Source organism: Ahaetulla prasina, chromosome 7 (assembly GCF_028640845.1).
Source record: "Ahaetulla prasina isolate Xishuangbanna chromosome 7, ASM2864084v1, whole genome shotgun sequence".
NCBI classification, from domain to species: domain Eukaryota; kingdom Metazoa; phylum Chordata; class Lepidosauria; order Squamata; family Colubridae; genus Ahaetulla; species Ahaetulla prasina.
The window spans coordinates 68,783,723-68,808,947 of record NC_080545.1 but is presented as its reverse complement, the minus strand read 5'-3'; the positions used below and the strand labels follow the sequence as shown (position 1 = coordinate 68,808,947).

Here is a 25,225-nt window from a genome sequence, read left to right as displayed (position 1 = left end):
CTCTAGGTAACAGGGAATTAGTGCGCTAACTTTTGTCTATTTAAATTTACTAATTGGTTTTGGCAGTATATGTTTATGACTTGCATGTGAAAAAGATTATGCGTTTCCCCCGTCAAGATAAGCCACTGTAAATCAAAAGTAGGAATGGAATTGGAGGGATGTCCTAACGTCCATGCTACAGATTGCTTTATACTTTCTCTTGACTTGGTGCCCAAAGTTTGCATGGACTTTGTGCCATTTTAATCCTCTCCACAATCCTGAGAAATAGCCATAGGCAAAGAAACCGATTTGGCTAGAAAACCAGTCTGCTTAAACTGGTCAACAATTTCATTGAGCTAGGTTTTTTTTATTATTATTATTATTGCTATTGTGCTCCAAAGATTCCTGAATTACTTAGCCTCCTTTTTTTTTCCACGTGGCTTCTGTTTTTGACTTGGAGGAAACTGTTCAGAACATTATGGCTTTATTATTTAGTTTTTATCCTTAAGAGCATGAGAGGTGGCCCCAAACATCTGAGACATACAAGGTATTTGTCATCCTCTCAGGGACTGTTGACTCCCTTGTTATGCAATCTTGCTATAAACTGTTAAACCTCACACTTGGTTGATGTCTTATGAACATTCCTTTCTTGTTCTTCTCCCTTTTTGCCATTCTAAGCAATTGCTCTCCTTCTTTGGTATTTACATTCTTGGCGTACTTGCACGCTATTATCATATTCCCCATCAACTTCATTTTAGCAGGGTAAGCATTTTTTAAAATTCTTTTTAATCTCATGCAGCATAGGCCTCTTCAGACCTGCAGGAGGATTTGTGAAATACACATGCATACGTGTGTGTGTGTGCGCGCACAAACACACACGTTTTGCTATATCTTGGAGCATTTTGTTTTAAGCCAAAATGTAACACTTAATGATGTTATTTAATTTACTGCTGGTTGTTTTCTTGCATGACGTGGTGGCCAGTGGTTAGAATGCAGTACTGCAGACTACTTCTGCTAACTGCCGGCTGCCAGCAGTTTGGCAGTTCGAGTCTCACTGGCTCAAGGTTGACTCAGCCTTCGATCCTTCCAAGGTCAGTACAATGAGGACCCAGATTGTTGAGGGAAATATGCTGACTCTGTGAACTGCTTAGAGAGGGCTGTAAAGCACTCTGGAACGGTATATAAGTCTTAAGTGCTATTGCTATGACATATCTTTTCTACTATTCTTGTTAATTTATAGAATACCTATATATGTAGAAGGTGCCAAGGTCAACTATTCAATAAAATTCATATTACAAAAAAGGAATGGACAACTTAGAGACATTGGTTCTATCTTTGCTTTCTTTTGTCACAATTGCTCTACTTCCTTTTGCAAGTTTTTGTATTTTGTAATTTTCTCTAGTTTTTTCGTTTCTATTCTCCTGTCTCCAGGTACTGCCAGACCACTATCCAGACTTTTTTTTGGTCTCTCTTATCAATAATTGTTACATCTGGGGTATTATGTGGCAGGTGCTTGTCAGTTTGAATAGTAGAACCTTATAGCACTTTTGCTTCATTATTTGCTATTTACTATGTCTATTTTGTGGTTACACCAGTTTTTTGCTTGCAGGCAAATGGTATTTCTTGCAGATATTCTAATGCGCCATTGTTGTGATGGAATCTGGTGCTGGTTGCAGAAGGGAGGGGCTCTTTCGGCATACCAAGGATTCAAAGCTGATTCGTCTTTTAGCTTCTTGAGAAAGAGTTTCTCCCTCCCCCAAACCATTACAATTGTAGCTAGTTTGTCATGCCATTTGTAGTCAGTCTGTGCAGTCCCCTTTAGCAACTAACTAAGTGTCCACCATTTCTCCCATTTTTTTGTAGAGATGGCATTTGCTGTCTGTTGCTGTCTTCTCAATTTTTGAATGGGCTAGTTCTGTGATGGCGAACCTATGGCACGGATGCCAGAGGTGGCACACAGCGCCCTCTCTGATACACGCAAGCCGTTGCCCCTATTCAGCTCTGCCACACATGCGCGTGTGCCTCCAGGTCTCTGCCATGCATGCGCAGGGGGCACGCAGGGGCGCGCGCATGCACCCTGGGACACTGCAATCGTCAAAAGCAAGAGTCAGTTGCCAATTGTCTAAATTTTGATCACATGACTATGGAGAGACTGTGACAGTCATAAGTATGAAAAAAGGTCATAAGTCACTTTTTTCAGTGCCTTTGTAACTTCAAACAGTTACTAAATGAACTGTTGTAAGTCAAGAACTATCTGTACTTGTGGAGCTAATTGGCAGTTGAAAGTAAAAACGATGTCATTAGCTGATGCTTTTTTTAAAATTAAAAGTTTCTTTTTAAAAATCTTCCAAGTCAGGGGTGGCAGAAATCTTGCTGGGCAGGAATGCTATGCTAAGAAACCCAAGAAACTACCATATATTAAATGCCAATGGACAGAGGATATACATAGATAAGATCCTAATTTCCCTGCTGTCTTCACACATTCATGTGGACACTTCGCCATCTCTCACTTTCTAGTGGCTAGAAACATAGAGATGAGAAAACCTTGCTTTCCTGGCTCTAGTTTCCATGTAGTATTTTTTTCTTTGTGTTTTCCTATTGATATCAAGTTCCTGCATCTCAGCAAACTAGTCATATTCGTGTTGGAAGCATCTACAGTACAAAGCTAACCAAAATGATAGGCTGGGATTCATAGTTGTAGCAACAGGTGGCCTTCCCCCATATCAAATCAAATTGTACAATCTGGGATGGGCCTAGCACACATGCTTCGGTACGCCTGCCCATCAGCTTGGGTGTAACCAAACTCAGTCCTTTGATATGAAAGCAGAGAAAGTTTCCTTCAAGCTGGATTGGCAGACTCGATCCTTTCTTAGAAGTATTGGAACCCCTCAGCAAGATCTGAGTATCCATCCAAGAACTGCTTCTAAATTCTGTATCCCTGAGTGGAAAATGTGGAAGATGAGGCCATTGGATGGTTTCTCTATAAATGCTTTTCTTGCTGCAGACAGCTCTCTGGTATGGATATATTATTTCATATATTCTATAGGGTTTGAAGCCTAGGCTCATTTTGCTTGTGTAAACAGAGCTTTAAGACAACTGATTTAAATATTTCTGTTGGCATCTTATTTTTCTTTATTGTTATATTAAAACTACATAGTGCATCCAAATACTATTGTGTTTTGTGCTTGAAGTGGGTTAGTGTCCTTTTTGTTTGTCTGAAACCAGAGAGATCTTCCTATGGCAGCTATCCTGAACTAGGAAGCCAAACTGGTTGGGGTGCAGCAACAGCTGGCATGTGTGGTGTTTCAAATTTGGTTTGAATGGCATCCACCCTACCTATATTTATAAGGTGTCAGAGTTTGCTAGCAGAAACAAGAGGGGAATGGCAAAGGTGGAAAGTTTCTGGCTCACCTGAGAAGTTTCTACTATCCGTGTCTCAAATCTGACTTGTGCCATAGCTTTGAGTGGGTGATTTTAATATTTATACATTGTACCTCCTATGTTAAGCAAAGCTGAACTATGATTTGTTTGCTCCATGTCTTGTACGAGGAAAAAGGAAAATGTATTTTTAAAGATGTGATTCATAGTGCAGGATGATAGCCATTTAAAAGAAAGATCAATTTGTTTTGCAAATACACAAAAAGATGCTGTCCATAAGGAATAATTCATGTAAATGGTGAAAAAATATGTCGGGTTTTTTTCTGAAAAAAAAATGTAGGTAGTTGATTGATTTCAAGTCTAATTATTTATATAGGTAAATTTAAACGTGTTTATTATTCAATCACTATGGACTAAGTACCTCTAAAAATGTTTCAGAGAAAGGAACTTCTAAGCTAGTCCTGGTTGGGGAATCCCATGGAATGCAAGGGCTGTAGGCAAGATCATGAAGTCAAGAAAACAACCCAAAAGAAGGCAGTGGCAAACAATTTCTGTATCATTGTTGTGTTATTTCTATCTAATTATCAGATATTTGATTACTAATTTATTTGAGATTTAATGTAGTTGCAAACAAATTTCATAAGTGTGAGCTAATAAAAGTATTGTACAAACAACATTAATGTTAAATAACACCAGTACACGAAACTGTTAAAACAATACAGCTCACTTTTTACATGTTGTTTCTGCCTTACCAGTTACCAGAATGATGAGCAGCTTCTTGCTTGCTACCTATCCTAAACCAACCATGATTAGGAAAGTTTATTTTTTTGTTAAAATCTCTAGATTTTGTCTGCCAAGAGCAAGTGGGGGATGGAGCCAAGCATAGAATAAGTAGCATATTGTGTATGTACTAGATCATAGCAGCTTACCTGGTAGTAAGTGCTTATCTACCCTGAGGAAAGTCAGGGTATTAAGTAATAAATAAAATTATGTTTTAATTCTTTGAAAATGGAATGTAACAGAAATCTGACCAAATGCAGTCAGCTAGTCCAGAAGATCGCTACATATAACGTACACATATATTCACGCACACTATATTAAGAACAAAACCTTCCTCTATTTTTAGAGAGACAATCAATTCACTTGCCTTGGGGTTTAGTACCGCTTTTACTATAGATCTAATAACTGAATTTGGGCCAAAAAAATGTTTCTTTTTAGTTCTACAACTGTAATACAGGAAAAGCAGTAATCCTTATTATTCCCCTAAAGGCATTCATGTAGTGATACAGTGAGAAAGACTTGTTTGCGTGCCTGTTGTTTTTAAGTAAGCTTATAAGCCGCCTAGATATTCTGGGAGCTGTAAGTGTAGATGCTTGCTATTTTTTGTGTAGACGAGCTTTAATGTACATTCTTGTGACTCAGGGAAATGGGGGGATGTAGGTGTTTTGAATACATAAAAGAGCTTCGGTTGATTGTGTAGATAGGATGGGAAGATATACTGTAGAGGACTTGGTCTCTCATCTTCTCCCTGCACAGAAATCAAGTAAGAGCTTTAAGGAAGGAAACCTTTTCATCTGAATCCCTTTCTTATTATTACAACTCCCAGCAGGCTAAAAAAAAACCCCAGAAATTAATCCTGGAGAATTACTGTAGTTATAAAGCAGGGTTAATTAGCCGTATGCAGGGGGAAAATGCAGCAGTGGATCTATGTGTGACTTCTTTTTCATGTTTTCAGATGTAAGGCAGTGGTGAAATCCATTTTTTTTTACTACTCGTTCTGTGGGTGTGGCTTGGTGGGCGTGGTGTGGCTTGGTGGGTATGGCAGGGGAAGGATACTGCAAAATCCCCATTCCCTCCCCACTCCTGGGGGGAGGATATTGCAAAATCTCCATTCCCACCCCACTTTGGGGCCAGCCAGAGGTGGTATTTGCCAGTTCTCCGTACTACTCAAAATTTCTGCTACTGGTTCTCCAGAACCTGTCAGAACCTGCTGGATTTCACCCCAATGTAAGGGTTTATTGTATATTTCCCCAATGTATGCTACATTGTAGGCTTTTCCATCTACTAGGGGGGTCCCCAAACGCTGGTCTGTGGACCAGCAGTGGGTTGTGGCATGCCAGAAACTGGGCCATGCAAAAAAGCGAAGCCCCATCCATGGAATGCAGGCAGCATGCAAAACCGCGCCCCCTCCAGGCCATGGAAAAACCTCTCTTCTCAGAACCGGTCCCTGGTGCCCAAAAGGTTGGGGGTCACTGATCTAGAATGCACTGCAATGTCCTATTGTGCCACCTTCTTTGTCAAAAGTTATGAATGATAATCATTGGATACTGGAAAGTACAAGGACAGGGAATGGTCAGTTTAATCTTGTGCTCTGTATTAATTCTGTTCTGTCCTCAACTCTCTTTCCAGCCAGATCTTCTGAATTTCAAGAAGGGATGGATGTCCATATTGGATGAGCCAGGAGAGGTAAGGTGGAAGAATTATTAGAGCCCAATCATCCCCACTTCTCTGTTTGAAGGATTATTAGGACTCTACTTCTTACTCTTAACTATTTTTTTTCTTCCATTCCCACTGAAATAATGGTTTTACACCAACCCATTTTTAAAAATGTGGAAACCAAATATGCTTTTGATTTTTCTTCATAGTTAAATGTATTTCTTTACAGAAGTTTTTGCTGTGTAACATAAATGGATTATATGTATCAGTAAAATACCAATATGGATCCTCTGCCTAACATGTCTTCTGTGATTCACAATTCTGTTGCATGTTCCTTGTCAAAAATGGCTGACAAATAAATTGGGAGATGCCTTTTTCATAATTAAGTGGCTACGCATGAGGCCGAGTGCTTTTTGAGCAGTAAAGGTGTTGAATGGTCTGTGTTTTTGAGAACAAACAAATCTTATATTTTGTCTTCCTGTTCTCCTTCGTTTGATGGTTTGGCCAACAGTGGACAAAGCACTGGTTTGTGCTGACAGACTCAAGTCTGAAGTACTACAGGGACTCCAATGCTGAAGAGGTAAGAAAGTGACCTAGCCTCATGGGATCTTTTGGATGTGATAGTCAGATATTCAACGGAAGAGTACTGTATAATGATTATATGTATTTCCTTGGGGGGAAAGTAGAAGTAATGTGCTTATTTAAAAGTGACAAAGAAGTGTCATGTACTTTTCTATACACTGAAAAGATAACTTGGGATTGCTTAGCTTGAAAATAATTATTTAACTGAAGTAGATAAGAGGAAGAAGGAGGCTCCAGTAGGCTGGAAAGGTTGTATATTGGAGATAGGAAATTCCTGGACTACATGATTTGTGTAACACTTATGATCTGGAGGTCTTTTCAGGCAGATGAGCTAGATGGAGAAATTGACCTACGTACTTGCACCGATGTTACAGAATATGCAGTGCAGAGGAATTACGGCTTCCAGATACATGTAAGTGCTCAGAAATGAAAAAAAAAGTGTTTGGAAATGAAATAAAAGGCCATATAGTTTACTGAGTCCAGCAAGGAATTCTTTAAAGTTCTTTAATTCTGTTGTGGAGAAAATGCTTCTGTTTTGCCACCATAATGAAGTAAACGCAAAGAATGCCAATTTCGCTTGTGAATTGAAATTATTTTCTAAACCACAGTCCTAAAATTATAACAGAAAGGAACCCCAGTGCTTACTTTTCTGTTTGCCAAGAGACAGAGTAGAATTGACCAAGCTGAAGTTTTCCAAATGGACTAGGCTGCAGTTTGCATAAATACTGTTGAACAGAGGGTTAAACTACGTGGGATTCAGCTTCAGTTACAGCTAGTTGACTTAGAACTTCAGTGGAGGCCATAACTTCAATTGTGAATCATTGCAATCTTAAGGCATCACATGACTGGACCTGTGTTTTTTTGGCATTTTTTGCAGCGGTCATTAATCAAAGACCATGATAATGGTTGTTAAAGGGAACTGGAAGTAAATGCTGAAAACCAGCAAAAAAAAATGCCATAAGTGCAATCATATAACATGTGCAAATGACTGTAAAGGTGAGCTGGTTGCCAAGCACCTAATCAGTGCATGACCATGGGGGGATGTGGCCATTGTAAATTCAAAATTGGGTTGTAAGTAGCTTTGGGGGAAGGGATCCATCATTACTTTGAACAGTTGGTAAGTAACTAATCATAAGTTGAGGAATTCTTGTAATACTTAGTTTGTAAGGAAGTTCCTACATAATTTTATCCTCATTGAGATCTGACTGGTTCCTGTTTAATCAAAACCCAAACCTGAAGTCAGATGTACTCGTAGGACTTGCTAGCATGTGGAGTTCTCAGTGCTCTCTGAGCTCGGTTGTTTGCTTACGGATGTTTCATTTCCCGACTTCTCAGGCAAGTAAAACATTGCAAGCAAACAACAAAGCTCAGAGAGCACTGAGGACTCCACAGTTCAATCCTGAGCCACATATATTCTCTTCTGTTGCCGGTATTCGCTGCCTTCCATTTGGCGCATTACCTTTCCTACATTGAAGGTGAACCATAGGGATACTTGAGGTGTATAATCAAGCCGAATTTTGTGTGTTTCTTTTTTCCAGACTAAAGATGGTGTTTTTACATTATCTGCAATGACATCAGGAATCCGCCGGAATTGGATTGAGGCTCTAAAGAAGAGTATTCGACCAGCCAGTGTGCCTGATGTCACAAAGTATGTGGTGCATCAAGCTTACTAATAACCAAATTATTAAATTCAATCTATAGGAATATTTGAGCAGCTGCGTTTTCCAGCATTCAGCCAAATATAAGTTTCTTGCACATAAGTCTCCATGGTGTTAGAACGGGGATGCCAGAGCAATCGTCTTAAATCTGGTGCTCTTTAACAGACGTGGTTGAGAATTGCAAGCAAAGCAAACATGGAGGACTGTGCTGAAGGTTTTGGTGAAAAACAGGTTTCCTATGGAGTTGAGTGGAGAAAACTGTTGCCCTTCATTGGTCAATTGTTGTTCTCTAGGTTTCAGAAATCCTTTTTCCCCAGCCCTGATGACATTGGATGTAGAAGTGATGGCTAATCTTTTTGCCATCGCGTGCCAGAAGGGGGGGTGTCGCGTGTGCACTTGCCCACACCTATAATTCTATGCGTCCCGCCCCTGCACATGTGCACGTGACACCCACCCACCCACCCCTCCTGGCACACGATGGCCCGGTAGGCCCGTTTTTCTCTCACCTGGCTCCAGAGCCTCTCTATGAGTCTTGGGAGGGCGAAAATGGCCTTCCCCACCCCCCCGGAGGCCAGAAACAGCCCGTTTTCCAACTTCCAGTTGGATAGGAAGTGACGTTTTTTTGCCTCCAGAGACTCCTAGAGAGGCCTTCTCCACCACCCTTCAGCCTGCTTCCCTACTTCTGGTGGGCCCAGAAGGCCCGAAAATCAGCTAGGAGCTAAGCTTGCATGCCATAGGTTTGCCATCATGGGGATATAGCATCCTTTAAATGCTGATTAAGAGTTAGATTGCTGTGCTGGGCCTCCTTCCGTGTCCCAGAGGTTGTCTAGTCTGATCCAATGCTATCAGTCTGGAATGCCTACTCTTCTTTGCAACTGAGCCAGGTGAAAATATTTACTAGTATGATTCATCACAAATGCTTTGTTATATTTCCAACAATCCAGTTATTGTAACTTCTTGAGAACTTGTTCCTCTTGAATTACTATGTGGGGTAATAGGGCTGACTGTACTTGGGTGGCTTCCAGATCTGGGTGTCATCTTCACTGAGATTGGAGATCCATTGTAGGCAGTTTCTGCAAACAGTTCCTGAATGATTTCTACTTCTAAGTTTTGCATGACTTTCCTCCTGGTTCCAGGCTATCTGACCACAACAAGGAAAACTCATTCTGCAACAATAAATCCCCCAAGAGTTCCTTTCGAACCGAGCTGCAGCCCAACACTGGAAGTGAGGTGATATCCAGAGCTGGCAGCAGGAAGGCTGAAGGGCAGCAACAGGCTTTTGACTATGTTGAGTTATCCCCCTTACAACAGCGGTCAGCTTTAAATCAGGGGTCCCCTCAGCGGTTAAGAGGGAGCACAAGAAGTTCAGATGGAGCAGTCAAGCGGGAAGAGTTGGAGCGGGACCTGGCCCTCCGCTCGGAAGAGAGGCGCAAGTGGTTTGAGTCTTCCGCTGTCAGTGGGGGCCTGCAAACAGATGGCCCAGCAGAGAGTCCATGTCCTAAGAAACCTCAGGGGACTCCTCTTACTGAAGCTCAGAGGAGTCGGCTAAGTGAAGACATTGAGAAGAAGTGGCAGGAGCTGGAACGTCTGCCTCTAAAAGAGTCCAAACGAGCCCCGCTGATGGTGCTGCTGAACCAGGGCAAAGGGAACCCTGAGGATGCAAATGAGGCACTGGAGAAAGAGGTAGAGAAAAAGGGAGATGGATGCTTTTTTTTTTTTTTAATTTGCATTCATATCCCGCCCTTCTCTGAAGACTCAGGGCGGCTTACATTGTGTTAAGCAATAGTCTTCATCCATTTGTATATTATATACAAAGTCAACTTATTGCCCCCAACAATCTGGGTCCTCATTTAAAATTTGATAAATCAATAAAATAAATAGAAGTAGCCGCTGGTGATGTCCTGAGTCATCATGTGCGGGAGGAAATACCTCTGTCCTTTTCACAAGCCTGAACAATGCAAATGTACATATTCTCTGAATTGTTTTTGCTGTTGATGATGACTCTTTGAAACATGTTGAAATAAGAAGGACGGAGAAACATAAGCTTCTCTGTAGAGGTAGCACTTAGTAATAGCATTTAGACTTATATACTGCTCCACAGTGCTTTACAGCAGTCTCTGAGTAGTTTACAATGTCAGCATATTGCCCCCAACAATCTGGACCCTCATTTTACCAACCTTGGAAGGCTGAATCAGTCTTGATCCGGTCAGGATTGAACTCCATGCTGTGGGCAGAGTTAGCCTGCAATACTGCATTCTAACCACTGAACCACATGGCATGCCATCAGTCTGGTATACTGAGAACACTACAATATTGAATAGAAAAAGATTCCCTTCCATGCTTTTAACATTGTGCAAAGATGTCCCAGGCCAGGTTCATTTTAGTGTGACATATCAACCAATGAAATTTCGATCGCTTGGCCATTTCACACACATAAGTCTGGCTCAGCTACAGTTTTTTGAATAAACCATAAACTATGGTTCACAAACCACAGTGGCTAGATTTTCCTGACACACTAAAGCAAAATGTAACAAACCCTTAGTTTAATACAGGATATGAAACATCCATAAAGCTATTGTGCAACTTTTGTGGTTTGTTCATAACACTAAACAATAATGTGACACAAACCAGCACACACAGATCACTGGAACGGTTCTGTTTCATTACTTGCAGAAACAGTATATTACTTTGAAGCTGTCGGAGTATGGTGGCCAGAGCATAGAGTCATCTGGATAGAAAAATGACTTTTGAATGTTGCCAGCAGCTTCTAAAATCCACTGTCACATAGAAGTTGACTTTCATGCAGCAGTGATTATGATGTTTTGGAGCAACAGAAAGGGGCTTAAAATGGATGTACTGAATTGATGTATCAGCATGCCAGCATGTTCCTATGTCCTATAATATCATGGGTGGGTGGATGGATTAGGGAGTAAGTCCATTTGCCTTTCCTGGTGACCTGAGACTCAGGTTAACAAAAAATTATTCTTTGTTGGTGATTTGTTATTCTGCTAAATCATTTTTCTAACAGGTCCGAGTCCTAAGGTCACAGCTGGAATCCTTGCGTTCCCACAATGAGGCAAACCTCCATAAAAATGGGCATGTGCCCCAAGGATACATTTCTCAGGTAATGGTAATAGCCCAACATAATCTTTACCTTCTCCGGCTTTTCCTTTCTCCACTCCACTCGCTAACCACCCAGTGTGGATAGAGAAATGAAGAGAGCTGGGACCATGTCCATCATTTTCCTATCAGTGCTATCTATGATTAAGGGGGAGGGCCTTCTCTGTGGGGGCACCTACCCTCTGGAACGAGCTTCCCCCAGGACTTTGACAACTTCCTGACCTCCGGACCTTTCGCCGCGAGCTGAAGACATATCTATTCTTTCGAGCAGGACTGGCTTAAATAGGGTTTTTAAATATGGATTTTATTGGGGTTTATTTTTTATATTTTGTATGGTATTTTAAATTTAGGCTATTTTGAATAAGTTTTTTAAAATGTGTTTTATTGTAATATATTGTATTATTTTATTTGCCTGTTCACCGCCCTGAGTCCTTCGGGAGAAGGGCGGTATAAAAATTAAATTATTATTATTATTATTATTATTATTATTATTATTATTATTATTATTATTATTATTATTATTATTATTATTATTATCATCATCATCATCAATCATCATCATCATTATGATTGTTGTTGTTGTTGTTGTTGTTGTTGTTATTATTATTATTATTATTATTATTATTATTATTATTATTATTATTATTATTATTATTATTATTATTATTATTAATGTACCTGCAGTGGGACAATGCCTTTAACATATGGCAAATGTTGGAAAGGAAAGGACTTTTTTTTTTTTTTTTTAGTAAAAAACTTTTATTTTTACAATCATGTCAAACAACTCATTCAATGTACAGTTATATACATTTAGTCGGGCCTGCCCAGTCACCACCACCCTTTTTAACCCTCCCCTCTTCTACCTTCTTTTACTATCCAAACCTTCCTCTCCTTCTCTTATCTACATCCTCTCCTCCCTCCACCCTACACCTTCCTAGAAAGGAAAGGACTTTTAATGCAAGCTCTTTCCTATTGCACTGCTCTTTAAAGTAGGAATGGGAAGCCTGTGGAGCTCCAGAAGCTGCTAACTTTGATTTGCAGAACCTCTTGATGTTACCATATTGGCTAAGGTATGCTGGTAGTTTAACAATAACTGAGGGGCTGTAGGGATTGAAACTGCTACCAATTTGGCTAAAGTGTGTGTGTGTGTGATTTCATCCTATGCCATTTCAGTCTCAACCAATCATAATAATTGTAAATGCCTGCTTGTATTGACTCAAGACAGTATTTTCAATAGAAGGCACTCTGCTGTGGAATTTCCCCTGCACACAGTAAAACAGTTTCTATCAAATCTTGGGAACTTTTAGCACCAACTTGAGTTTATTAAAATAGTGGGTTTTGTTTGTTTGTTTGTTTAAAAAAATCCTTCCCCCTTTTGGATTTCTTTTAGCAATGATTACAGACTTAAAAATTGAATGAACGGATGGATAAAGTAACTATGACTTGTTGAAAAAACCAGTTTCAAACAGTAATGTAGGTTGTTTTAACTTTAACTAAGGCTATTTGGAGTGCTTTTGAGGCCAGGCAAAACTGTAACTCTAACCAGTCTGAATTGTCAAGTTTGCTCGGTGGTTGCACAACCAACAGAGAAGGTTGAAACCAAGGATCATTATGTCTTGTTTTTATAATGTTAAATTACAGTATAGCGTTTCCAAATAATAAGATGGTTGAAGATACATATGGTTAAGAGTATTTGCCTTTGAGGCGTAGGAGTATCTACAGTTTATAGCGCAAAATAGGATGCAGTTAGTATCAACTAAAATATTTAATAAGTAATTGGACAGGCTGAACTTGTTAACTGAAACTGTAAATTGGAGACCTCTACTTTTTAAAACTCCTTTTGTTAACTTTATTTTTATTAAAATATTTCAGTGTTCTTATTATATAATACTCTAAAGCTTTTTAGATCAATTATAAAATCATTCTAAAATATAGCAAGATTGATGATTATGGATAGTTTTAATTGATTGTCTATTGTAACTTGAAGCTGCTGTGCCTCTCCCCACATACTGTATTTTTCGGAGTATAAGACACACTTTCCCCCCCCCCAAAAAAAAATAGGGTGAAAATTTGGGTGCATCTTATACACCAAATGTAGCCCTGCCCACCCGCCAGCATTCACCCTTTGGCCTCTGCCTCGCAGCAATTTGCCTCCTTGCAGCAGCCTATTTCAGCTTCAGCAAAACCTGATTAGCCCAAGCAGCTGATTGTCGTTTGGATCACCCTCCTGACCATCAGCTGTTTCAGCCTGCAGGGATTGCCACCTCTGTACACCCCATTTTCGGCCTTTGCTGTTTGCTGCAAGGAGCAAATTGTTGGGAAGCAGATTTTTTTTTCTTGTTTTCCTCCCCAAAAAAGATAGGTGAGTCTTATAGTCTGGAGTGTCTTACACTCCGAAAAATACGGTACTCCTATTGATACTAAGACATAGCATGTACTATGACTCATTTCTGAGTTACTTAGATTAAATTTAAATTTTACATTTACATGTACATTTACAAACTAAAATGTAAAATGTTAATATCTAACTTCATTACTTGCTTTCCCTATGACTTTGTTCATGAGGTTTATTTATTTATATTATAGCCAGCTTGCTTCAATAAACACCAGGTGACTTTTAATAAAACTTAAATATTTTAAAACCTTTATCAATTAACAGTTATAATTAAAAAATTGAAAATGACTCTGCAATGCACATAGCTCAAACTCCAAATCCTCACCAGAAAAGCCAGTTCTGGTGGAAAGTTTTCACAGCTTTCCAGAATGCTTTGGAGCAGGGGTCTCCTACCTTGCCAACTTTAAGACTTGTGGACTTCAATTCCCAGAGTTCCTCAGCCAGCTTTGGGAATTGAAGTCCACAAGTCTACAGTTTTGCTGGGAATTGAAATCCACAAGTCTACAGCTTTGCTGGCTGAGGAACTCTGGGAATTGAAGTCCACAAGTCTTAAAGTTGCCAAGGTTGGAGACCCCTGCTTTGGAGAGATGGAACCACCACCACAAAGCCTGATTGCAGACTCCCACTCTAATCTCAGAGAAATAGGATTACATCACCCCTTCCTGGCTAATTAACAGGAAGACCAGATTCTATTTTGGGTCCCATAGATAGGTTGGACCCAAACTATATAGTATATACAGGACAATAACAGCACCTTGAATTGTATTAAAAACATATTGATAATAAATACAGCACCCTTATTTTCTAGACTACTGAAGTGTAGTCACCCACCAGCATGCAGTTTCCAGGTGGTCTTTATGGGTGGGCTAAGTAGAATGTATTGCAACAATGCAGTCTCAAGGTAATAAGGTTATGAGTCATTGTTGCTGAGGCCTCCCAAAAAGAGTCACAGACTAGCTGAAGTTGAGCAAAGCTTCCCTTGGAGACAGATCCCATCTGTTGCTCCAGTGGAATCACCAAGTTGTAGACTTGCTCCTTTAAAGGAAATGTAATTCTTATCCAGAGTGAGCACAGAGGCAACAGCAAATCCAATGATTTCTACATAAATAGTTCCATCTGGCTGAAGTGTGGTTTCTACAGACCCCTCACATCCTGGACATAAATTGTTTCAACTTCTACCCTCAAAAAGACGCTTTAGGGCACTGCACACCAAAACAACTAGACACAAGGACAGTTTCCCCCCGAATGCCATCACTCTGCTTACCAACTAATTCCCACAACACTTTCAAATAATTTACTGTATTACTATTATTCTTATCTTCCTTACTAGTATCTATCTCTTCCCACTTATTACTATAACCACATTGCTTGTATGTTTCACTTATATTGTTTTTGTTTCCTAGTATGATTTGATACCTTATTAGTAACCTTGACTATCACTAAGTTTTGTATCTTTTTATTCTTGATGAATGTATTTTATTCTCCTTATGTACATGACAGCATAAATACCTAAGGCAAATTCCTTGTGGGTCCAATCACACTTGGCCAATAAAGAATTCTATTCTATTCTATTCTATTCTATTCTATTCTATTCTATTCTATTCTATTCTATTCTATTCTATTCTATTCTATTCTATTCTATTCTACTCACTTAATTCCATTCAAAGCCTTATTGCTGCCAGTCATCGGGTAAGGATATCCCCTGCATCTCCTACCTGGCCAGAGATGGAGGTATATAATTGTCAGCATATTGATAATACCCAATGATGAATAAACAGACTTCTCCCAGATTCATATAGATATTAAATAATATGACTCAAATATCAAAGCCTATATATATGAACAGCCAAGAATTTGATTGCTCCTCTCTATACTATTGAGTGGAAGTGCCTATGTAGCCAAGAGCAAAATCATGGTAAAATAAAAACCCCAGTTCCCAATTCTCATGGGAATCGAGGTCCCAAAAATTAAATACCACTGAGAGATCTAACAGGATCAGAAGGACCGTATTTTCTCACCCTCCACGTCCCAAACAGCATAATGCAATTGTCTCTGTCCCATATCCAGGTCTGAACTATGACCCAAAGTATTGAGATAATCCATACGATGCTCTCTAAAATCATAATTCTTTAGAACTTTCAAAGCAAGAACTTTGGGTCCAGTAGAAGTTGTATATCTTTAAGATCAAGAAATGACCATTTGAAACAGAAGGTACTTGTCACCCCCATCCCTCAAAGTCCTTAACTACCTCCTTAGGCCAACTGTTAATTCCCTGAACTGCCTGAGGAAAACTGATGGCAGATTTTATGCCTTCTAGCATGCTGCCCATACCCTCAGAGTCCACAAGATCAAAAGAATCACAGGAAAACTTGCAATTATCTAATTGGATTCTGCTGATGGGGAGACAAGATCTGAGTAAATGGAAGCAATTTTATCTGCACAAGGTTTTGCTGTCATGGGAGTCTGACAGAAAACCGTCAAACCTGTCCTTTTCCAGTAGGGGTTACCTTAAAGAGTGGTATTGGGAGATCTTCTGCCAAAACAGTGTGAGCAGACATACTGATGCTTTCCATGTCAGGCCTACTTCATGGTTTGTAATGTCCTCAGAATTATATATGCCTTGATTGCTCAATTAAAACTGCATTTTAACATAGCCTTTCCATTGGAAATGTCTTAACATATTAACCTGATATCTGTCTTAACCTGATAGAGCTACCTGGTGCAGATGCTTTTGTGTCTCTCTCTTTCATATGTTTAAGTCCCTGTTAACTTTTTTGCGGTTATCTGTTCTCAGTGCTCCCCTGTGGCAAACAGAGATGCATTTCTTGTTGATTCATCACATAAAATGTGCTTTTCTGTTCTTCTCTCCCCCATCCTCCTCTAGGAGGCATGTGAGCGCAGTTTAGCAGAGATGGAAAATTCCCATCAACAGGTCATGACAGAAGTACAGCGGCATCACCAGTGGGAGGTGGAGCGGTTGCGGCAGGAAAAAGAGCGTCTTTTGTCTGAAGAGGCGGCTGCAACGGCTGCAGGTAGAACCTATAAGACGCACACACAAAACTAAGCTGTAATGTTTATTTTTCTTCCTATATATAATATAAAGAAGAAGAAAATACAGATGCATATTCTAGCCATCGATTCTTTAAATGTTAAAAACCTTGTCCAATCATGTTGATAAAAGGTTTCCATGTACGTAAAAAGAAAAGACACATTCTTCAAGAATCATTCGGTACGACACGGAATGATAGCCATAGGGTACAAATAATCAAATCATATTAGGAAATAATATAAATCATAAAGATACAAGCAACAAAGTTACAGTCATACAGTCATAAGTGGGAGGGGATGGGTGATAGAAAGGATGAGAAGATTAATAGTAATAGTCATGCAGACTTAGTGAATAGTTTGACAATAGCTAGCCAGTTCAAAAGCAGAAAGTACTTACCATCAATCCAAGAAAGTAGATTCAGAATATAGTCTTTTCACTATAACAAAGTAATTTTTTTAATGACCCAGGCATAATACTTGGTACATACTTGTTTTGTTAGCAAATTCCATTTTTTCTCCTAAATGGTTAAAATCATGTAGTGCTGCCCTCTCTTGATGAGGAGAGGCAAAGCATGTACTTTGGCAGAAGTCAAGCAAGTATCAGAAACAATTGTAATCCGCAGGCTGTAAATGCCAAGGACAGAGCATGTAAAATTTTAGGAAGATATGGTGGTCAACTACAGCAATATTTTCAAACAAGCAGAAGATAAATCTTGACAATACGAATGAGAACAAAAGAGAATAAAAGGGGAGGAGAAACCAAAGGATGGGAAATTTAAAGGGAATTTACATTAGATATCTTATAATTGACAACGCTATAAAATTCTTGATAGAGATCTTACTAGAGAATTTGGGGGAGCTGTTACTTCATTTTTCATCGGTCCTTGTTAGGGAGCTTCAAATGGTATGGATTCTTGCTACCTCTATTGCCCTGACTTCTGGAAATAGCAGGACTGAATTCATTGAACTGGATTCCTCCCTTTCTTCTAGCTCATGCTTTTTAATAGCTTGAACTTCAGCTGTTGATTTATTAGCATTGGGCGTGCCGATGTCCATCTTAAAAATATTTTTTAGTTATTTGTAATCTAAAATGCATTTCAGTGTTGATAATCTTTAAGAGCTATAGATCTGCTGATGGATCCAAATTAAACTGTAAAATCAGCAGATGTTTTAGTTAGATATATACTGCATTCCAGCATTTTTAGACAATTCAAATTCCTTTTGTAATAAATCATTATTTTTAAATACATTTTATTCAATACCATAAGATAAAAATACAAAAAGAAACAAAAGTTAGAAAACTGACAGAAAGAAAGAGAAGTGCAAAGAAAGAAGAAAAGAGTAGTGACACCTACTTACTCAGTGCAGTAAGATACAAAAAAAATTATAACCACAACCTTTTGCTTTACATTTCAGAACCTTCCAGGCTATTCCTATAATAAGAAATTAATTCTAATAATCAAAACCTAAAATTAAAGTATCATTTTTTCCAGTTTCGAGTGAAAAGTTCAGAAGCAGTTCCCAAGTAGAACTAAAACTAGATAAATTCTTCTCTTTAATTAAAACAGTTTTGCCAACTCCCCTAACTCTATCATTTTTATCATCTGCTCTTTCATTGTGGAAATTAGTGTGTCTATCCATCTTTCTGCATATAAGGCTCTTGCCGCTGTAAACATATATAATTGTAAGGTTCCAAATTTTCTTTCAAGTTCTTTGTCCATCAAACCTGAAAGGAAGACTCCTAGTTCCAATTTTATATTTAAGAATCTTCTGAATAAAGATAAACTCCCCTAATGAAGACTTCATATTTCTGGTTTCAAAGTCTTTAATAGCTTTAAGATGGTCAATAGGCAATTTGTCAAAGTGATTAGAAAGAGAAGTTTACAAACTTACGGTAGTGTCCTTTAAAAGGCTCCACCATGGTTGCAGGCAAGATGGTTGATCTTGTAATCTCCTGGAGCTCCAACCCGGAAACCTGTTGTCCTGCAATCTCCTCATGAGGAGCAGCTGTCCAGAGCACATGTGGCCAATCTCCCAATCTCTCTTTGTCCAGAGAGGTTCCAAAGAACTGGTCTATTCACCGGTTCCTTGCTCTGGGCTGTAAGCACCGCTTTTGTGGAACTGTCTTTAATTCGCCATGCCATTGCCAATAGTCCAATAGGCAAGTGAATTTCTCTTCAAATAATTGCTTTGAGAAACCTAAGAAAAACCTCAAAGTAAAAACCTCAGTGGTTAGCAATTATAAGTGGGAATACATGAGATTTCTCCATTTAATTGAATAAACTGATAATTCAGTGTCATTTTAATACTATGGCAGTACCTTTTGGTAAAGAATATTCACAATGTTCAATCAAACAAAATGTATCATTCAAATATAATGTGTTTAGCTCTAGCCACTGAGATTTCCATTATTTAAACATCAGTGAACAAATGTTCTCTTTGTCACCTGATACAATGTATGAGTGAATTCTTCCGCTGGATTTTTCTCCTTTCCAAGACAATTTAGTTCGGTAATACATAGGATATATACATTACAAGTTTAGCAGATTTTACTGATCCTCTCTCTGCTCCTACCCTTTCCTTTGCTCTAGCAATTGAAGCTCTGAAGAAGGCACACAGGGAAGAAATGAACAAGGAGTTGGGCAGAACACGTAACTTTCAGAAAGGGTTTTCAGATCCAAATGCGCTCCAGCAACAGCATCGGTACGCAACGATTGAAAAACGATTGAGGGAATCTTGACTTGTGAATTGAGATGAGAGATATAATTGTATCTATCAAAATGTTGATTGCTGTAGCATTTGATAAAAATCTTTGGGTGTGTTTTGGGAGCAAATTGACTTTGCTATCGATTTTAAGTGTAATATAGAAAAGAAAAATATAAAGTAGCTGGAGAGTAGTCCTATTAATGTGTATGTTCATTTAAATTCATTTGGATCAAATTCAATTTTTGTCCTGCCTTTACAGTATGTCATCCTTTGACCCAGCCCCCATGTGCATTTGGGGTGCATCCCCTCTAGCTCATTTAGTTAAAAGCAACCTTTTTACAGGAAAAACTATTGATCTTGCGCTTTCAGTTTTTACTAGAAGCCATTGCTTGTTTTCTTTCACCAGACAGAAAGATAGGTCAGAAAGATAGATTAAATAGGACCATAAAGGCCCTTTTGTACCATAGTTAGGCAACTCAAAAAGATGCCTAACCATATCAGACCTGGAAATGGGGATGATAGTAGTAGGCTGCATTTATATAGATACAAACTCAAGGCCTGTGGGCCAGATCCGGCCTGTGGGGTATTTAAATCTGGCCTGCGGGGCCAGCCCTGGCAATATCAAAAGACCTGCCTGCAGTGCCTCTGTTGGCCAAAATGGGCTACGGGTGTGTGTGTGTGCAGCCCCCGTGCAGGCCGTTTTCAGCCTCCCCGGCCTCCAGCAGCACTCTGTCAGCCAAAAACTGGCCGTGCGGAGGCCTCATAAGGTTCCCGCGTGGCTCATTTTGGCTGGCAAGGTGCTGCAGGAGGCATCCATCCCATCTCCCCATGGAGGAGGACTAAATGCTGATCCGGCTCTCGAAGAAATCCAATATGACACCCCTGGTATAGATTATCCTCTCAACCGGCTTCTGTGTCATGACGGTCGTATTTTGTTATTTTGGAGGGGACAGACTAGCAGAGAAAACTTCAGGTGGTGTTGATGGTGAAATCCTGGTGTCTGCTGCAGGTCTGATGTGGAGTCTCTGAAGCGGGAGTTGCAAGTGCTTTCAGAACAATATTCCCAGAAGTGCCTGGAGATCGGGGGCCTGGTGCAGAAGGCAGAAGAACAGGAACAAATGCTGCAGCGTTGTCAACAAGAGGGGAAAGAGCTGCTTCGGCAAAACCAGGCAAGGGCTGGTGGTGCTGCCAAGAGCAGGAATTCTGAGGGAAGGAACAATGACAGAGCAAAGCAACGTTCATGAAAGGAGGACAGTTGCAATCTCCTTAATTTAAAATTCAAATTAAATTTAAATACCAGTGAGCTTGCCATTCTTCTTACCTGGTGGTCCTTGTCTTAGCAGCTAATTCTGGGAGATTTAGCAACAATTTTTGTGATGTCACCCATAGACCTGTTTGGAATCCCTAGAATGCTGAGTCAAGTTGAGCAACAGAATAGCACACACTATTGAGCTCTGGAAAGACAAGCTTTGTAGAGAGCCCAGGCAACATGCAGCCTAAGAAGTTTCTTCTCAAGGCTGCACAATTGAAAATGGTAGCCAGCCATTGTGTAAAAATGGTGCAATTGTCCAGGATCTTTTGTCAATATAAGAAGTTAGACAGCCACGGTTTTGCTATATGCAACTATCTTTTAATAACTTTAAAAGTTAAGAAATCAAAGTGGCAAAGCCAGAAACAATCTGTCTCCCTTGAGGACGTTATCAAGTGTATTCCCTCCATGGCCCTCAATTATTGGAAAAAAAATGTTTAAATGGCTACCAGCTTCAAAAAGGCTTCCTCCACCTGTTATATTTGATGAATATGTTAAACTATTTCATCCTCATTCTTCCAGGAGTTGCAGAAGCGTCTGTCAGAAGAGATTGGCCAGTTACGAGACTTCATTGTTGCTCGGGGCTCACGTGACAGTGCATCACACAATGAGAAGAGTTCCTGTGAGCTAGAGGTAAGGAGGGAAGGTTGCTTGTCACCTATACTTTTTGCCTGTCGAATTTTGCAGTTTCTTTGTTTCAGGTATAATTTGGCTATGTAGCATTGTGAATGAAAATAAATGTCTGCTGAATCCAGAAGCAGATGCACACAGCTTTTGCGGCAACAAATAGCTCTTTTAAAATGGGGATTGGGAAAATTATAGATTGGCCAGCTTAATGTTTCTTCAAGACAATTGATAGAAATGGTAATCAAGAACATAAAGAAAATAAAAAAAGGATAATCAATTTGGATTTTGTCAAACTTCTAAGTTTTTTTTAAAAAAAAATCTACCAAGCAATAAGGTATGGTTGAACAAACATGATTGATCAGCTTAGGTGAACTAAGCCATAGAAAATCAGTTTGTTCCTGAACACTATCAATTTTCTGCTTTGTGTCAGACATCATTTTTATTCTAAGGGGAATACTTGGGCAACCTAATTTTTGCCCTCTTCTGAGGCAGTATCTCACCCATTTTACCACACTGAAAGTGATTTCGATAGTAGAAAACTGTGTCCCTAACCCTAACCCTTTCCATCTTTCTTCTGAAGGTACTTCTTCGAGTAAAGGAGAATGAACTCCAGTATCAGAAACAAGAAGTCCAGTGTCTGAGGGATGAACTCCAAATGATGCAGAAGGTAGATTTCTAAAAGCAAATCAGAGTTCCTGGTTTGCAAGAAGTGCATACACGCATAGGCGGAAACTGATCACTCCATTCCCTCTAAAAGTATGCATTGTTATCCAAAGAACAGAAAAGTTGAAGGCTAAAGAAATTAAAGGCATCGGGTAGAAAAGGAAACCCAGCTAAAGCCGTTTTGCACCAAATCAAATTCTCTGTATTGCCCCATAGCTTTTTGTCCTGGCAAATCGCCTTTGCTTCCATCATATCCATGGCTCGCTTTATACTCTGCTTTTTATTATTTAAATTGTTAGGCTCTCTTTTTTGAGGATGTTGTCAAATCTTTATAAATTTTCAGTCATTCTTTTCAACTTATTTCTTTTTCTTTTTTGTAATTTGATTCTCTTTGTTTATGATTGACTAATACATTTATTTCATACTAGTCACTTAATTTTCAGCCCACATTCATTCGTAATTCACCTTGATCTCATTTTATCATTACATTGCATTCAACTTTATATTTCTCTTGTGATATACCTAACATTAAAAAAATGGGCAAAAGCATGCTAAATATACAGCTATTGTCTTCTGATGAACATTCACTTCTTGCAATAGACCTATCTACTATTTTTCTAGAAGCATTTGCACATCTTAAAATTTTTCTATCCAGGTTCCCATCTTTAACTAATATTCTACAATATTGGTGTACAGATCATTTATTTGCCTTACTTTTTGCCATTTATGTACTACTTGCAAACATTTAGTCCATTTTCCCTGTTATTTTCCCTGTTATCCACAGCTACCTTTGTGTTAGATTGTGTATCTAACATTTGCTTCATATCTAACATTCACTTCAAATCATTCAGCTTCTCAGCCAACACAATATCATCTGCATATTCTAGTTCATATCCAGTATACTTCTAACACAGGGGTGTCAAACTTGCTGCATCACATTATCATGTGATGTATTGCGACTTTTCCCCCTTCACTAAAATGTTGGTGGGCGTGGCCAGTGTGTGATGTATTGGCCCGCAACCCACAAGTTTGACACCCCTGTTCTAACATCTTTATAAGTCCATAAATACATTAAACCAGGGGTCTCCAATTCTGAATTCTGGGAGTTGAAGTCCTCCAGGCTTAAAGTTGCCAAGGTTGGAGACCCCTGCATTAAACAACCAGGAAAACATCCAAAATCCCTGTTTTATGTTCCATTCAATACCGAGCTATCTGCTCAGCATTTATTCTTATATATGCTTTGTTGCAATTATATGCCACTGTTATTATATTCAGCAACAAACCTCCAGCACAAAAGTGTTCAATAATTTGAGCCTATTGTATAATTAATAACATGCACTTCATCTCAGAAGATGCCAATGTCTTTCATTTGTATCCTTGGTTTCTATTATTTCTGGACAATGGTACTTCCTTCCCCATGCAGGACAAGAAGTTTGCCTCAGGGAAGTACCATGATATCTACCTGGAGCTGAATCACATCAAGCAACGGTCAGAACGAGAGATTGAACATTTGAAAGAGCATCTGCGTCTGGCCATGGCAGCCCTAGAAGAGAAAGAGATGCTGCACAACAATATTGGTATAAAAGACCCGTTTGCATTAAAGACACATGTTGTGTAAAGTGGAACTAGCCAAGCTGCAAAGGCAGAAGGCGTTGGGGCCCCTTTTATCTCTCAACAGCAGAGATGCACCTTGTATTGGCTATCTTGCTGATTGCTTCACAGTGTTCGAAATCTTTCTCCTTGCCTTCTCTTCTCTCTCCTCCCCTCTTCTGTATGCCAGAGGACAAATGCATAAACAAACTGCTTGTAGAAGGCTCTATGAAATCAGGTTGAAAGCCATAGGTTGATCACTGCTACTGTATTGGTCTAGTCCAGGCCACTTTCATTCTGCATCTAAAATAAGTTAACAAGCCAAGGATGTTACAGCTCCAATATATAAATTGTCATCATCAAGACACTTTAAATGTTTTACACTTCCATCTTTCATTACTATTAGCATGGCCACAAGTTCTACTATGTAGCAAAGATACACTTTTTGAACATAATTTAATGTTCTTAATTCTACTTTCTTGGTTCCATAGGTTAGTTACTTTTTGGTGTACCACTTCGGAGAAGAAAGCAGCATTCCTCTCCAGGAGCACTGGGCGAGACTTTACCAAATAGCCATCACATGCATCTGCATCACTTGGGCATGTTTTGGGCTGGATCCTACTACTAGCACCTTTTTGGGACTCTATACGTGAAAATAATTTTTATATTTTGGGGGTTGGTCTTGGGGATATGTTTTAAAATCTTATACTTAAGTTTCCCAGCAGTTAACCACAAAGACGGATCAGATATTTCTCCCTAAAGTTCCTTTAGATCTAATTGTTCCTTCTCCCAAATATTTAGCTGTATTTACATTAAAAGTATTTATCTGCTTTCAGTTTTCTTCCAAATGGAGAAACAAAATCACACAACCCTCAACTTCAGGTTGTACAGTGTTGCTTCACAGCAATCCATGTTGGAGATATGCTGTGCCGAAAGAATGTTGTATTAGTTACATTGTCATTGGTTTGTCCAAAGACCATGCAGAGTTTATGTTTAGGACCTATGAGTAGCAATTGTTTTCAGAACAACGGAAGATTTTTTTTAAAATGTAGATTAAATGTCTATGCATCCCATTGAGTCTTCCTCCCCGAAAGTTGGATTCAACTAATAAGTTCTTATGGGGAGAAATTTTACTGCTGATGTTGCCAGAGCCAAACAATGAAGGCGGCTGATTTTCTTTTATTTCTGCAGAGTTAACTTAATAAAATCATTGTCTACAGAAAAGTGTGGTTTTTGCTTGGCAGCAGAAGATATAAATGTTGAACCATTTTGCATTCCCAAAAGGTGGGCGCTTCCTCTTCTTATATTATCATTCTTGGCACTTAATGCCCTTTGGAGGTTCAAAGTACTTTCCCTGTTTTCTCTCTAATCTTAGAAATCTTTAAGGCAGAAATGGGGGGGAAGGCTATATTTACGTTTTGGATGACTTGCAATAGATCATCAAATACTTGACTCTGAATTGTTTGGGAATAGTAACAAGAAAAACATTCCACTCCTAAATTCGTCTGTTTTATTCTGTTCTGCAAATATAGTTTTTCATTATTTAAAGAAAGAAAGAAAGAGTAACAATAAAATCTATCCATGCTTGTTGCATGATTAGATAAACTACTAATGTTCTTGTTACTTAGGACTATTTTAATAAATTGGTGGCATCAAGTTGAACTTGGCTGGCTCAGAAGACATGGCCTATTTAATAATTGAATGGGACATTATCGGGAAATCCCAGAATGGCAG

General features: G+C 39.1%; 1 protein-coding gene across 1 annotated transcript in view; it reads left to right on the top strand.

Annotated features, from left to right (window-relative positions):
• Nucleotides 1-24,715, top strand: part of TRIOBP (TRIO and F-actin binding protein) — a 35,697-nt gene extending 10,982 nt beyond the window's left edge. The window contains exons 2-14 of the mRNA XM_058189614.1: nt 5,767-5,823; nt 6,305-6,373; nt 6,698-6,787; nt 7,914-8,023; nt 9,170-9,716; nt 11,062-11,157; nt 16,433-16,580; nt 19,188-19,299; nt 20,312-20,471; nt 21,134-21,244; nt 21,819-21,905; nt 23,325-23,478; nt 23,983-24,715. Of these exons, the coding sequence (XP_058045597.1) occupies nt 5,767-5,823; nt 6,305-6,373; nt 6,698-6,787; nt 7,914-8,023; nt 9,170-9,716; nt 11,062-11,157; nt 16,433-16,580; nt 19,188-19,299; nt 20,312-20,471; nt 21,134-21,244; nt 21,819-21,905; nt 23,325-23,478; nt 23,983-23,987 (1,746 nt within the window). The 3' untranslated portion in view covers nt 23,988-24,715. The remainder of the gene's footprint in view (nt 1-5,766; nt 5,824-6,304; nt 6,374-6,697; nt 6,788-7,913; nt 8,024-9,169; nt 9,717-11,061; nt 11,158-16,432; nt 16,581-19,187; nt 19,300-20,311; nt 20,472-21,133; nt 21,245-21,818; nt 21,906-23,324; nt 23,479-23,982) is intronic.
• The last annotated feature ends 510 nt before the right edge of the window (nt 24,716-25,225 follow it).